The sequence below is a fragment of the Salmo trutta genome, chromosome 12 (genome assembly GCF_901001165.1).
Source record: "Salmo trutta chromosome 12, fSalTru1.1, whole genome shotgun sequence".
In the NCBI taxonomy this organism is placed as follows: domain Eukaryota; kingdom Metazoa; phylum Chordata; class Actinopteri; order Salmoniformes; family Salmonidae; genus Salmo; species Salmo trutta.
In genome coordinates this window covers 90,230,024-90,246,075 of record NC_042968.1, presented here as the reverse complement: position 1 = coordinate 90,246,075, position 16,052 = coordinate 90,230,024, and the positions used below count along the sequence as shown (strand labels likewise).

Here is a 16,052-nt window from a genome sequence, read left to right as displayed (position 1 = left end):
CCTCCTTGCTCGCACACGCTTTTTCAGTTCTGCCCACAAATTTTCTATAGGATTGAGGTCAGGGCTTTGTGATTGCCACTCCAATAGCTTGACTTTGATGTCCTTAAGCCATTTTGCCATAACTTCGGAAGTATGCTTGGGATCATTGTCCATTTGGAAGACCTATTTGCGACCAAGCTTTAAAGTCCTGACTGATGTCTTGAGATGTTGCTTCAATATATCCACATAATTTTCCTCCTCATGATGCGATCTATTTTGTGAAGTGCACCAGTCCCTCCTGCAGCAAAGTACCCCCACAACATGATGCTGCCACCCCTGTGCTTCATGGTTGGGATGGTGTTCTTCGGCTTGCAAGCCTCCCCCTTTTTCCTCCAAACATAACAATGGTCATTATGGCCAAACAGTTCTATTTTTGTTTCATCAGACCAGAGGACATTTCTCCAAAAAGTACGATCTTTGTCCCCATGTGCAGTTGCAAACCGTAGTCTGGCCTTTTTATGGCGGTTTTGGATCAGTGGCTTCTTCCTTGCTGAGCGGCCTTTCAGGTTATGTCGATATAGGACTCATTCTACTGTGGATATAGATACTTTTGTACCTTTTTCCTCCATCATCTTCACAAGGTCCTTTACTGTTGTTCTGGGATTGATTTGCACTTTTTGCACCAAAGTACGTTCATCTCTAGGAGACAGAACGCGTCTCCTTCCTGAGCGGTATGACGGCTGCGTGGTCCCATGGTGTTTATAATTGCGTACTATTGTTTGTACAGATGAATGTGGTACCTTCAGGCGTTTGGAAATTGCTCCCAAGGATGGACCAAACTTGTGGAGGTCTACAATTTTTTTCTGAGTTCTTGGCTGACTTCTTTTGATTTTCCCATGATGTCAAGCAAAGAGGCACTGAGTTTGAAGGTAGTCGTTGAAATACATCCACAGGTACACCTCCAATTGACTCAAATGATGTCAATTCGCCTATCAGAAGCTTCTAAAGCCATGAATTCATTTTCTGGAATTTTCCAAGCTGTTTAAAGGCACAGTCAACTTAGTGTATGTAAACTTCTGACCCACTGGAATTGTGATACAGTGAATTGTAAGTGAAATAATCTGTCTGTAAACAATTGTTGGAAAAATGACTTGTGTCATGCACAAAGTAGACTCGCCAGAACTATAGTTTGTGAACAAGACATTTGCGGAGTGGTTAAAAAAAGGAGTTTTAATGACTCCAACCTAAGTGTATGTAAACTTCCGACTTCAACTGTACCATGTAGTATGGCTAGTTATCTTGCTAGTTAACTATACTGAACAAATTAATGTGGCTATTTTCTCCTGAACCACATGGTCTATCTACTACACTGAACAAAAATATAAACGCAACATGTAAAGTGTTGGTCCCGTGTTTCATGAGCTGAAATAAAAGATTCCAGAAATGTTCCATACACATTTCTCTCAAATTGTGTTTAAATCCCTGTTAGGGAGCATTTCTCCTTTGCCAAGATAATCATCCACCTGACAGGTGTGGCATATCAAGAATCTGATTAAACAGCATGATCATTACACAGGTGTACCTTGTGCTGGGGACAATAAAAGACCACTCTAAAAGTGTTGAGGGAGCGTGCAATTGGCATGCTGACTGTCCACAAGAGCTGTTGCCAAATAATGTAATATCTGTTTCTCTACCATGTCGTTTTAGAGAATTTGGCAGTATGTCCAACTGGCCTCACAACCGTAGACCACGTGTAACCACGCCAGCCCAGGGCCTCCACATCTGGCTTCTTCACCTGCAGGATCATCTGAGACCAGCCACCTGGGCAGCTGATGAAACTCAGGAGTTTTCCTGTCTGTAATAATGCCCTTTTGTGGGCAAAGACTCATTCTGATTGGCTAGGCCTGGCTCCCCAGTGGGTGGGCCTAGGCCTTCCCATGCCCACCCATAGCTGTGAACCTGCCCAGTCATGTAAAATCCGTAGATTAGGTCCTAATTTATTTATTTCATTTGACTGACTTCCTTATATGAACTGTAGCTCAGTAAAATAGTTGAAATTGTTACATGTTGCGTTTATATTCGGTATATTTAGCTGTAGGCCTAAGCATTCATGTCATTGACTCATTGTCACTTTTCTATTAAACAATAGGCTATGTAATTCCAATAACTTAAAAAAATATTCTCAGAATAGCCAAATTGACAAATAACTTCCATGCTGTGCATAGATCTCCCCTGAAACATGAATATTTGAGTCTTATAAAGTTATAGATAACGTTTTAGTTAGCTACCTTCCTTTGAAGTAGCCTACCGTATCCATTGTATCCCTGATTCATTGAATGAGTGAATAATTGTATAAAGACATACAAGTATTTGGTTAATGTGGCAAACTTTTATTTCAGGGGTGACCAACCATTGTCCAGGAGAGCTACTGGGTGTGCAGGCTTTTATTCCAGCCCTGCTCTAACACAGTACACTGTAGCCTAAACATCAGCCCTGCTCTAATACTCCACACTGCAACCTAAACATCAGCCCCAGTCTAACCCACCATGCTGTAGCCTAAACATCAGCCCTGCTCTAACACAGTACACTGTAGTTACTGCTAACATTTTATCCTGAACACAATACAATAGAGGCAGGATACTTGTCTACATTATTAAGCATGCATTTTTAATGTGGCAAAAAATGACATTAACTCATTTTCGACCAAATGAGCAGTTACTGCCTTTTTGCTTGGTAGGGCAGAGCAGCCTTCTAGTGTCAATAACACATATATGCTGACTTTTTAATAGGCTATATAGAGACAACACTAATCATTGGTCATGGAGAAGTCATGAAATTCCATCTGTCAAAAATGTTTATGAACTCTTTTAACAGGGAACAATCAGAAGTTTCTATAGTATAATGTCATTTGGGAATTTGTGTGTGAATATAGTCTAATGGAGCTTTTTCATCCCAAGTCAAGCATTAGTGTTAGACATAAGGTCAGCAGTGTGGTTAAGGTCAGGGTTAAGGTTAGGGTTAAGTTTTAAATCAGATATAATTGTATTAATAGGCGGGGTTTAGAACTTTGTGGCTGTGGTAACTAGTGACGACCCTCCACCTGTCAGAGTTTCGCGACTGTCAGATGTGCGTCTGTTTGGGGACAGCGAAACACAGCAGGATACGCGCACGTTGATCCGAAAAAGAAAAACGTATTTTTGATAAATGGCTACAATGTTACTTCTTATTAACTAACATTGTCGTCTTATTTCCATTTCTGGAGTCGTTTGAAATCACGGGTTTGCCGCTAAAGGTAGGTTTATTTGAGGTTCGGTTTGGGTGCGACTGTCCGTAAAGTTGAGTAGTTACGTAGACAACAGTAGCCTACTCAGTCGTTATTTGACCGTAAGAAAACAGCAGTTTTTTTTGTCAAAATGACAAGAACTAGTCTACTATTCAAGAGTTTTCATGATTGTTGAAAGAAATCACGCTTTAAAAACATCTGTTGAATGTTGTCATACAGGTGGAACCAGCCAGACAAACCCCCTAAACGCATAGCTGAGGGATTTGGAGGAAAAAGCTGTCACGATTACTTCCTTAACAATTTTCAACTGTAATGTCTAGTTATAATACCTAATAAAGTGTTGCATGTGTTGGATTGTTTTTATTTTAATATCAAATTAGAGATTTGAATATTGTGTGGTTTTAATGGCACCTAATGTCATTCTCTTTGGGAGTGTATTTGACAACCGGTTTCACCAACATGGTCTCAGAGCATTTCGTATTATTTTGTATGTAAAACCCAATTGACTCCATTTAGAATGATATGTTGAGTTTCATATGGTACAGTAGGTATTCATTTGTGGATATCCATCACCCATTTCGTACAATATTCGTATTAAATGTCCCGAATTTGTGAAACGTACAATATGTTACAAGTTTTCAAAATGTATGATATGTTACGAATTCTAACTAAGTGGCTAACGTTAGCTAGGCTAGGGGTTAAGTGTAGGAGTTAGGTTAGGGAAGGGTTAACTAAAATGGTTTAGGTTAGGGCAAGGGTTAACTAACGTGCAAAGTAGCTAAAAATTAATAAATCGTTGAAAGTTGGTAAAGTTGTCCGTAATGACATTCGGACTCGCAACCTTTGGCTTACTCGACGTTTGCGTTATATTCCCACCCATCTACCCCGACAAACCACCCTACGTTCATTTTTGCCTTAATAAGTAACCATCTGTCTTGTGTAACCATATCATTCTAATTTGAGTGTTCCGGATTTACTTTTAAATATGCTACGTCTAGTCTATGAGACCAGGCTGGTTTCACAGAGGTACAAAATAGTAATTGTGACAATTGGCCTTCTTATTGATTTCCTTCTTCTCTTCTCTTTCCCTCACCTCTCCTCTTCTCTCCCCTTCTAATTTCCCCCTCTCCATCCTCCCCTCCTTCGCCCTCATCTCACCAACTCTTATCTTTTTTTTATCTCCTCTTTTCTCACATTGCGCTGTCTTCCCTCCCATGTTTCTCCTCTCATCCCTGTCTCATCCTTTTCTCCTCCCTCTCATTTCCCCTCTTCCCCTCGCTTCCTCTCCTCATCCTCCTCTCCTCTGTCTAGATCTCCATCCTGCAGTAAGACATGTCGTTGGCAGAGCCAGCAGAGTTGCTGCTGATAACGGACCAGTATGACCGTGCATTGGATTGTCTGACCAGGGGCCTGGCGGCTGACCAGGCAGGACAGGGGCCCCAGGCCCTGGAGCTGTACAGGAGGGGCCGGCAGCACCTAACCCTGGGCCTGGAGGTCCCTACCAGGGGGCCACAGAACCAGGGAGCCCCCTGGGACACAGCCAGGCAGATGCAGCAGAAGATGAGGGAGACTCTAACTAACATCAGCACCCGACTAGCTAACATGGAGACAGCAGGGGTTGGGACGGCGGGCCAGGGAGGGCCAGCATTGGTGGATCTAGTGGATCTCTCTGCCCAGTGCCTCTACCCCACCCTGGGGCCATTGGTGCCACCTATGCCGCTTTCTGATTCCTCCAACCCCCTCCCCCATCTCTACCCCACACTGGCACCCAGGGCTACCCCAACAGACAGCCTCTCTGCCGGGGCTACAGGCGCCACCATGGCCCCCTCCCTGCCCATCCTCCCTTCCCTGCCCCTGGGGCTCCCAGGAGAGCAGCCCCCAGCCTACACCCCCCAGCCCACCGACGGGCACCACAGCCTGGCTTATAGCCCAGCCGGAGGAGGGGGGCTGGGGGGGCAGAGGGTGGGGGGACCTCCACAGCCCGACGGAGGGGTAGGGGGGGACGGAGAGGAGCTTCTGTTCCTCCCTCGGGGGGTGCAGATGTTTTTTGTGTCGTCGGATGGCCAGGTGAGCGCCCCATCGTACCCGGGTTATCTACGCGTCATCAGGTTCAGCAGCCACCTCAAAGACACGGCCAACGGAGGAGCATCAGCCTTCCTTCACGTAAGGAAACAACTGGGGCGTGTGTATGAGAGAGGGGGTGAGGGTTGGCGTGCGTGTGTGTGTTTTTAAAATACCAATAGAAAATAGTATATTGTCTCCAACACACCTGTCGTATTACCAGGTGCATGGAGAATAACTGCATAATGAATTGAAAAGAAAGGGTGACTGTGGTTGTGGCAGCTGAGGTAGCTTCATCTAACTGTTTTACGCTGGTCGGGGTTGTCTGGATTCAGTCTTGTTCAGGGTGGTGTTCATTAGGCACCCAATGGTTTGAAACCTCATATTTGTACGTTTTTCTAAAGGTTTTGCTACGTTGTGCCTTACTGAACATGCCCCAGATCTCTATCTCCAGATAAGATCTGTTGTTTACAGATGAAGTTGTTTCCCCTGTCTCAGAACTATCACAATCGTAGACCATATCTTATTCCAGATGAGTGAGACTAACCTGAGTGTAGCCATATCTCTTTATTCAGGATTAGTGAGACGGATGGCAGATGCCATAGATTGATACCATGTCAACCCAGTGCTCAAGCATTTCAGACAGACAGACAGACAGACAGACAGACAGACAGACAGACAGACAGACAGACAGACAGACAGACAGACAGACAGACAGACAGACAGACAGACAGACAGACAGACAGGTGGGATGGTCTACCATAGTTTTATTGTCATGTGTTGTTTTACATGTCATAGCAGTATAGCACCCCAGGAGCAAATTAGTGATAAGGGCCTTGCTCAAGGGCACGTCGACATATTCTCCACCTTGTCTACTTGGGTATTAAAACCAGCGACCTTTCAGTTACTGGCCCGACCCTCTAACCGCTAGGCAACCTGCCGTCCGTATTCTCTTTGTTTGGTGTTGCTTTGACCACAAAGAATTCCCAGACCTAAATGGGATTCTAGAATTCTCCCCCAGTGGTGAGGTCACAATGCATGCAACTCCATTATGCAGATGAGAGGAGGATGGTGGGAGATTCTGCTGAATGAGAAGTCTTTCTAGTCCTGATGATGGGTGATGTTCCACTCGTGGAACCAATTACAGAGTAAAAACTATTGGTCGCTAAATCCCGGGGGAATTACGGACCTTGTAAAAAAAAAAAACTGTTGGTCACTAAATCCGGCTACAAGGACCACGTAAAAACATACACAACCAGTCAAAAGTTTGGACACACCTACTCAAATGTTTTTCTTTATTTGTACTGTTTTCTACATTGTAGAATAATAGTGAAGACATCAAAACGAGGAAATTACACATATGGAATCATGGCGTAACCAAAAAAGTGTTAAACAAATCAAAGTATATTTTATGTTCTTCAAAGTTGCCACCCTTTGCCTTTATGACAGGTTTGCACACTCTTGGCACTCTCTCAACCAGCTTCATGAGGAAGTCACCTGGAATTAGGATAGTGTGTGTGTTACACTCACCTGGAGTTCCCACATATGCTGAGCACTTGTTGGCATGCTTTTCCTTCACTCTGCGGTCCAACTCATGCTAAACCATCTCAGTTGGGTTGAGGTCAGGTGATTGTAGAGGCCAGATCATCTGATGCAGCACTCCATCGCTCTCTTTCTTGGTAAAAATAGCCCTTACACCGCCTGGAGGTGTGTTTTGTGTCCTTGTCCTGTTGAAAAACAAATTATAGTCCCATTTAGCGCAAACCAGATGGGATGGCATAACGCTGCAGAATGCTGTGGTAGCCATGCTGGTTAAGTGTGACTTGAAGTCTAAATAAATCACTGACAGTGTCAACAGCAAAGCACCATCACACCTCCTCCTCCATGCTTAACAGTGGGAACCACACATGCAGAGATCATCCGTTCACCCACACCACATCTCACAAAGACACGGCAGTTGGAACCAACATCTAACGTCCATTGCCCGTGTTTCTTGGCCCAAACAAGTCTCTTCTTCTTATTGGTGTCCTTTAAAAGTGGTTTATTTGCAGCAATTTGACCATGAAGGCCTGATTCACACAGTCTCCTCTGAACAGTTGATGATGTGTCTGTTACTTGAACTCTGTGAAGCATTTATTTGGGCTTCGATTTCTGAGGCTGGTAACTCTAATGAACTTATCCTCAGGTAACTCTGGGTCCTTTCCTGTGGCGGTCCTCATGAGAGCCAGTTTCATCATAGCACTTGATGGTTTTTGTGACTGCACTTGAAGAAACTTTCAAAGTTCTTGACATTTTCTGAATTGACTGAACTTCATGTCTTAAAGAAATGATGGACTGTCGTTTCTCTTTGGTTATTTGAGTTGTTCTTGCCATAATATGGACTTGGTCTTTTACCAAATAGGGCTATATTCTGTATACCTTCCCTACCTTGTCACAACACAACGGATTGGCTCAAACCCATTAAGAAGAAATTGGGAATGGCAGGGCTATGATGTGTGAGGGATAATTGAAGGTAGTCTGAGTAGACAAACTAACATGACTTAAGGGAAACTGAAGGGACTTTGAGGGGAAGTTGGGTAGAGAGGAGAAGAACAACCCTACTCCACTTGCAACATCAAACCAAAGTTTTACTTGGGTAAACGACAACATTGAATTTTAGAAAGGAATGGATGGCTCTGATGGTAGAACTGGTGATTTGGTCTAAAGAGACAAAGGAATAGACTTCAGAGAGATGTGTGTCAATACACTACATTAATTACCGTGCCTCTTTGACTGGCTGGAAAAATACTAAATAGGTCATTTGCTCGATAACACCACATGATTGCAACGGTACAGACTCATTCCAGAGCCCAAATTTACTGCTGTGTCAGCAATGTTTTTAGTCCATCTATTAAAGATGATCCTGAACTTTCGTTAGTGTGAATTGATCTTGTGTGAGGACTGAGCTGGGGCAAGACTAGCCTGCTTGCCTTCGGCAGACAGACAGTTGGGAGTTTGATTCCTTTGTTGTCCCAGCATCACACAGCTGACTCAAATAATCAAAGCTTGATGATGAGTGTGTTATTTGAATCGGCTGTTTAGTGTGAGGACAGAAACCACAATGTGCACCTGGGGGCAGGACCGACTTTGGGGAAACAATGATCTATAGTGCACTACTTTTGTATAGGGCTCTGGTCTAAAGTAGTGCACTACTTTTGTATAGGGCTCTGGTCTAAAAAAGTAGTGCACTACTTTTGTATAGGGCTCTGGTCTAAAGTAGTGCACTACTTTTGTATAAGGTTCTGGTCTAAAGTAGTGCACTACTTTTGTATAAGGCTCTGGTCTAAAGTAGTGCACTACTTTTGTATAAGGCTCTGGTCTAAAGTAGTGCACTACTTTTGTATAAGGCTCTGGTCTAAAGTAGTGCACTACTTTTGTATAGGGCTCTGGTCTAAAGTAGTGCACTACTTTTGTATAAGGCTCTGGTCAAAAGTAGTGCACTACTTTTGTATAGGGCTCTGGTCTAAAGTAGTGCACTACTTTTGTATAGGGCTCTGGTCTAAAGTAGTGCACTACTTTTGTATAAGGCTCTGGTCTAAAGTAGTGCACTACTTTTGTATAAGGCTCTGGTCTAAAGTAGTGCACTACTTTTGTATAAGGCTCTGGTCTAAAGTAGTGCACTACTTTTGTATAAGGCTCTGGTCTAAAGTAGTGCACTACTTTTGTATAAGGCTCTGGTCTAAAGTAGTGCACTACTTTTGTATAAGGCTCTGGTCTAAAGTAGTGCACTACTTTTGTATAGGGCGCTGGTCTAAAGTAGTGCACTATTTTTTTATTTATTTTACCTCTATTTAAATAGGCAAGTCAGTTAAGAACAAATTATTATTTACAATGACGGCCTAGGAACAGTGGGTTAACTGCCTTGTTCAGGAGGCAGAACGACAGATTTGTACCTTGTCAGCTCGGGGATTCGATCTTGCAACCTTTCGGTTACTAGTCCAACACTCTAACCCTATATAGGGAATAGGGTACCATTTGGGATGTGACCTTGTCAGACGTGCTAAACCCAGGCATGTGTGTTGACTGGCCTGTGGTGTCTAACTCTAACCCTGTTGTATTCTGGGTAGCTTAGTGTCCCAGCAGTACAATGGGGCCCGTTAACAGATGACTGTGCTGTTCTGTTATGTTGCTGGCTATGGTAATGTACCATGGCTAGGGTCTGAACGAACAAATAGCAGTTTCCCAGCCCTGACCATGCCAACTGCCAACCTGCGATATAGTCTACATACTGTATGCCGTACATGTTGTTTTGGTAGCCACAGTGTTGTACCCTGGCGAGGGTCACCACTGAATACCTCTGGCATACACACTGTAATTCTAGTAACCCCAGTGCTCCTTCCTAACGTGTGTGTGTGTGTGTGTGTGTGTGTGCCTGCGTTCCTGTGTGCGTGTTTTTTACATTTATTTTATTTCACCTTTATTTAACCAGGTAGGCCAGTTAAAAACAAGTTCTCATTTACAATTGCGACCTGGCCAAGATAAAGCAAAGCAGTGCGACACAAACAACAAGACAGAGTTACACATAAACAAACGTACAGTCAATAACACAATAGAAAAATCTGTATACAGTGTGTGCAAATTTAAGGAGGTAAGGCAATAAATAGGCCATAGTGGCGAAGTAATTACAATTTAGCAATTAAACACTGGAGTGATAGATGTGCAGATGAAGGTGTGTGTGTGTGTGTGTGTGTGTGTGAGACTGGCTGCACCCCATGGCTCCAGACACCCTGTGCTTCTTCCTAGTGTGTGTGTGTGTGTGCGCGCGCATTGCAGGTGTGTGACTGGCTGTACCCCCTGACGCCAGACACCCTGTGCTCCTTCCTAACGTGTGTGTGTGTGTGTGTGTTGCAGGTGTGTGACTGGCTGTACCCCCTAACTCCAGACACCCCAGTGCTGCTGTCTACCTCTGGGATCTTTATGTTTCCTGACACCATGGCGGGGATACCAGGGTCCTACGTAGGGGTTGTGCTGTCCTCAGAACTGCCTGCAGCAGACAGACATGCCTTTCAGGACCTCCTCTCACAACTCACTGAGCTACGGGTACAGGTGAGGTTATACACACACACACACACAGTAACTAACACACACACAGTAACACACTCTCACAGCCAGCTCCTAGCTTGTCAGTGATCCACCAGTAGCAGTAACAGTAAAGCATACGGAACTACAACAGTGTTCTTCTACTGGGGAGGACTAGAGCTGGCTGAACTACATCAGTGTTCTTCTACTGGGGAGGACTAGAGCTGGCTGAACTACAACAGTGTTCTACTGGGGAGGACTAGAGCTGGCTGAACTACATCAGTGTTCTACTGGGGAGGACTAGAGCTGGCTGAACTACAACAGTGTTCTACTGGGGAGGACTAGAGCTGGCTGGCTGAACTACAACAGTGTTCTACTGGGGAGGACTAGAGCTGGCTGGCTGAACTACAACAGTGTTCTACTGGGGAGGACTAGAGCTGGCTGGCTGAACTACAACAGTGTTCTACTGGGGAGGACTAGAGCTGGCTGGCTGAACTACAACAGTGTTCTACTGGGGAGGACTAGAGCTGGCTGGCTGAACTACAACAGTGTTCTACTGGGGAGGACTAGAGCTGGCTGGCTGAACTACAACAGTGTTCTACTGGGGAGGACTAGAGCTGGCTGGCTGAACTACAACAGTGTTCTACTGGGGAGGACTAGAGCTGGCTGGCTGAACTACAACAGTGTTCTACTGGGGAGGACTAGAGCTGGCTGGCTGAACTACAACAGTGTTCTACTGGGGAGGACTAGAGCTGGCTGGCTGAACTACAACAGTGTTCTACTGGGGAGGACTAGAGCTGGCTGGCTGAACTACAACAGTGTTCTACTGGGGAGGACTAGAGCTGGCTGGCTGAACTACAACAGTGTTCTACTGGGGAGGACTAGAGCTGGCTGGCTGAAATACAACAGTGTTCTACTGGGGAGGACTAGAGCTGGCTGGCTGAAATACAACAGTGTTCTACTGGGGAGGACTAGAGCTGGCTGGCTGAACTACAACAATGTTCTACTGGGGAGGACTAGAGCTGGCTGGCTGAACTACAACAGTGTTCTACTGGGGAGGACTAGAGCTGGCTGGCTGAACTACAACAGTGTTCTACTGGGGAGGACTAGAGCTGGCTGAACTACAAGAGTATTCTACTGGGGAGGACGGTGGTGGGGTTGGAATGGAATAGGCTGGAGTGGGGTTGGAATGGGCTGGGGTGGGTTGGAATGGGCTGGGGGGGATTGGAATGGGCTGGGGGGGGTTGGGGTTGGAATGGGCTGGGGGGGTGGGGTTGGAATAGGCTGGAGTGGGGTTGGAATGGGCTGGGCTGGGTTGGAATGGAATAGGCTGGAGTGGGGTTAGAATGGGCTGGGGGGGGTTGGGGTTGGAATGGGCTGGGAAGTCCTAGATCAGCACTTCTCTGAGATGCTTTATGGACGCCGGCCCAGGTCAGGTGGTGATCCATGATCAGGACAAACTTCTGCTCTACATATTAAAGGCTGATATCTATTCCATGACCTCATTTTCTGTCTGTTAGGCTCCAGAGGAGGGGGCAGGGTCAGAGATCATGAACCTGAGTGAGAAGGTTCCCATTGATCCCCCTGTGGAGGGGGCGGGAGCAGGGACAGGGGAGGAAGAACTCCCCCTACCTGAATGGAGCGAGAAGATGTCCCAAGGCATCCTGGCAGGTATGGGTGTGTGTGCGTCTGTGTGTAGGTGTGTATGTATTTGAACATGCAGTCTGTCTGTACATCCCACCCCCCCTGCAGGTGCATGGTGGCTGAGTAAAGGGTTTGTGCGTGGAGCGGAGGCCACAGGTAAAGCCATCCAGAAAGGAGCGTCTAAGCTGAGAGAACACATCACCCCAGAGAATGTCCCGGCTGAGGTCAGCCCTGGTGTTACCAAGGGCCTGCACCACGCAAAACAGGCCACCGGGGGCGCTGTTCGCGTCAGTCAGTTCCTGGGTAAGGATATGGAGGAGGGTACAAAACAAACATGATATCTCTACGGGATGGAGGGGGCATATAAAGATCAGCAAAACGTATGTGTATACTAACACTCTTGTGAACTTGTGTTTGTGTGTTTTGCAGTGGACGGAGTGTGTACCGTAGTAGGCTGTGTGGGGGAGAAGCTGGCTCCCCATGTAAAGAAACATGGCAGTAAACTGATCCCTGAGTCCATGAAGAACACTAAAGATGGCCGCTCCAACCTGGACGGAGCTATGGTGGTGGCAGTCAGCAGCATGAAGGGTATGGAGAGAGGGAGACGCATAGTAGCGACCTCGATCCACACACAGAATATGTTGATTATCAGAGTATTTCTGAAAGTTATTTGGATGGTAGATATGCAGATTCTGTTTATAGGCCTAGCCGCATGTACTAGGGTGACCTACCTGTCTAATAATCAAACTATTCTCCTGTCTATCTCTAAGGTCTCTCCGCTATGTGGACTGGTTTGGAAACTGGAGCGAAGAACATCGGCAAGAGTGTCACCTCTGAGACGGTCATGACCGTGAAGCATAAGTAGGTCCCTCTCTTTCCTCCTCCGCCTCCTCCTTGTCCTCCCCCTCCTCCTCGTCCTCCCCCTCCTACTTGCCCTCTCTTTTCCTCCTCCTACATGTAACCATCATTAGATCTTCAATCATTCTATTTTAAGGGGCTATGCTTTCCTCTTGTCTTTGTTTCACCCCCTTTCATCATGATCTTGGTGGGTCTGGGTACCAGCTAGTGTCTTCTTTAGCCCACTAGGTGTTGTCATGAGCTTGGTGGGTCTGGGTACCAGCTAGTGTCTTCTTTAGCCCACTAGGTGTTGTCATGATCTTGGTGGGTCTGGGTACCAGCTAGTTTCTTCTTTAGCCCACTAGATGCTGTCATGATCTTGGTGGGTCTTGGTACCAGCCAGTGTCTTCTTTAGCCCACTAGATGCTGTCATGATCTTGGTGGGTCTTTGTACCAGCTAGTGTCTTCTTTAGCCCACTAGATGCTGTCATGATCTTGGTGGGTCTTGGTACCAGCTAGTGTCTTCTTTAGCCCACTAGGTGTTGTCATGGTCTTGGTACCAGCTAGTGTCTTCTTTAGCCCACTAGGTGTTGTCATGATCTTGGTGGGTCTTGGTACCAGCTAATGTCTTCTTTAGCCCACTAGATGCTGTCTTTGGCAAGGTAACAATGTAGTGTTGTTTATTATAGGGAGAAACACACCGGCAGGATGAATTCTTGGAGCTTTGGGGAAATAATATCTTTATTTCGTTCTTTCCACACCTCTCCTTTCCCTCCTTCCCTCTCGCCCTCTTTCTTCTTCTTTTCCAGATTTCGGGGTCTAGAAGGTCTTTTAGACAATCCCTCTAACTGACGGGGTGACTGACGGGTCGGGGAGTAAAGACGGAGACCTTTGAACTGTAACCTTTTGACCTTTGTGACTGAATACTGACTGAATGCCTATGTGAATAACTCTGGTCTGGCCTGAGAACGACCCCTGATCCCTAACCCCTAGTACCTAACCTCCAACCCCTAGTCCCTAGTCCCTAACTCTAACCCCTAGTCCATAGCCCCTAGTCCATAGCCCCTAATCCCTAGTCCATAGCCCCTAGTCCATAGCCCCTAGTCCATAGCCCTTAATCCCTAGTCCATAGCCCCTAATCCCTAGTCCATAGCCCCTAATCCCTACCTCCTAACCCCCGTAGGCCCCTAATGCCTAACTCCTAGCCCTAGGCACTCTTGTGTTGATCTAACCCAACATGGCTGCAGCAAAATCCATTGAAAGGCTAGGTGGTGGAAGGTGTAACCATCCATCCTCATATTGCTCACACCTGTCCTCGGATCAAGGCAATGGAAGGGATTCTGGGTTGTTTTTCATACAGGCAGGGGTCCTGACAGGCCTGTGTGTCTGTGTCCAGGGCAGCTAAATGCCTGTGTGTATTGGGTGGTGGTGGTGACGTTCTTATGTGAAGACTCTTTCCTGCTTTGTTACTAATAAATCTTAAATGAAATCAAATAACGTCAGTGTCTCTCTCTGTCCTCTCTTTCACATCTGTGTCCTGTATAGCAGACTATTCCTTATATAGTGTACTACTGGTGACCAGGTCCCATATGGCAGACTATTCCTTATATAATGTACTACTGGTGACCAGGTCCCATATGGCAGACTATTCCTAATATAATATCCCATGATCCTATCTTTTCTACCATCCTCTGTCTTGGAGTTAATAATCCCTCCCACCCTCCTTACACCTCCCTCCCTACACCTCCCTCCCTCCCTCCCTCCTTACACCTCCCTCCCTACTCTTTTCTCCTTACCTACTCCCTCTCTCCCTTCTCCCTCCTTCCCTACCCCCTCTCTCCCCACTCCCTCTCTCCCTATTCCCTACTCCCTCTTTTCTCTACTCCTCTATTCCTCCCTCCCTTCTCCCTACTCCTCTCTCAACCTACTACTCCCTCCCCTCATGCCTTCCACTAAACCCACCCACTTCTACCCATCCTATGATGAAGGTACGGCGACGACGTGAGCAAAGCCACAGACACGGGCATCCAATCAGTGATCAACGTGGGCGTGGCCGCGTTCAACGTGGACAACTTGGGTATCAAGGGTGTCCTGAAGACCGCCGGAAAACAGACGGCTAAAGCTGTGGTCAAAGAGCGAAACAATACCACGCAGGACACAGTCGGAGACCACAACCACACTGTCAACGGAGGACCAGCGGAGAAAGAGATGTGGGAGAGGAAGAAGGATGAGGAAGAGAAGAAGTAGATGTCATACTCATTTACGTGGCTCTTGTCTATTTGGCCCCTATATCTTTTGGCCCCTCAGTGTGTTAATAGGCCGCTATATATTTTATCCCCTCTCTGTGCTAATAGACTCATATCTTTTGGCCCTCTCTATGTTCATAGGCCCCTATATCTTTTGGCCCCTCAGCGTGTTAATAGGCCGCTATATATTTTATCCCCTCTCTGTGTTAATAGGCCCCTATATCTTCTGACTCCTCTGTGTTCATAGATCTGAATGGAGTAGATACTATACATGTAAGACTCATGGTGATGGCTCCTCACTTCCTCCAGTTTACAAAAAAAGGAACTGGCATCATATTGTTTTCAATATTTCCAGACGTTTCGCTGTAGGGTGAAGTTTCCCCTAAAAGCTGATCTTGGGTGCAGTTTTGTATTCCCCCACCCTCTGATGGTGAAGCTGGTCTTAAATCTGTACATAGGGGATACTTCAGTCCTTTCAGACCAGGGAACACTGAAGTGCTCACACGGAACCTTCCATTGTGTTCCATCTCACCTTACTGTATGTAGCCTACTTAACTGTTCATTCCTCTGAATGTTGGAGTAATATTAAATGAAGGATATTGTTTCATAGAATGTGTAATATATAAATATTTTGTATCTGTGCCAAAATCTACTAATATATCTATGACACTGTTGTTGATTTTTCTCTGTGCGGTTTGTAATTAAACTGTCTATTTTAATATCCAGTCATTTGTTGTGAAAGGATTTTTCTGTAATGTATTTTTTTTTTCACGCCCTTGATTTTCAGATCAGATGGATCAGAAATAGCAGAATCGACTCAATAATAATAATACTTATTATTATTACAGTGCGTTTATTTGAGCCGAAACGCATGTAAGCGCCGCATACAAGCGTGCCGTCGTTTTTCAAGACGCAGGTGACGCGCTACTCCTTCAGAGCCTCTG

The 16,052-nt window shown here is 45.8% G+C and overlaps 1 protein-coding gene across 2 annotated transcripts; it reads left to right on the top strand.

The window, feature by feature from the left end:
• Window positions 1-3,012: 3,012 nt before the first annotated feature.
• On the top strand, window positions 3,013-15,837 carry sparta (spartin a). Of its 2 annotated transcripts, none has more exons than XM_029770313.1 (8): window positions 3,013-3,271; window positions 4,574-5,425; window positions 10,214-10,408; window positions 11,902-12,052; window positions 12,134-12,328; window positions 12,455-12,613; window positions 12,796-12,886; window positions 13,672-14,359. In XM_029770313.1, the coding sequence occupies exons 2-8, from the start codon at window positions 4,595-4,597 to the stop codon at window positions 13,712-13,714; spliced, it is 1,665 nt and encodes a 554-aa protein (XP_029626173.1). In that variant the 5' UTR covers window positions 3,013-3,271; window positions 4,574-4,594; the 3' UTR covers window positions 13,715-14,359. The 2 variants fall into 2 exon arrangements, with proteins under 2 accessions (XP_029626173.1, XP_029626172.1); XM_029770312.1 differs by lacking the exon at window positions 13,672-14,359 and adding an exon at window positions 14,851-15,837 and having other exon boundaries at window positions 3,015-3,271.
• Window positions 15,838-16,052: the final 215 nt, after the last annotated feature.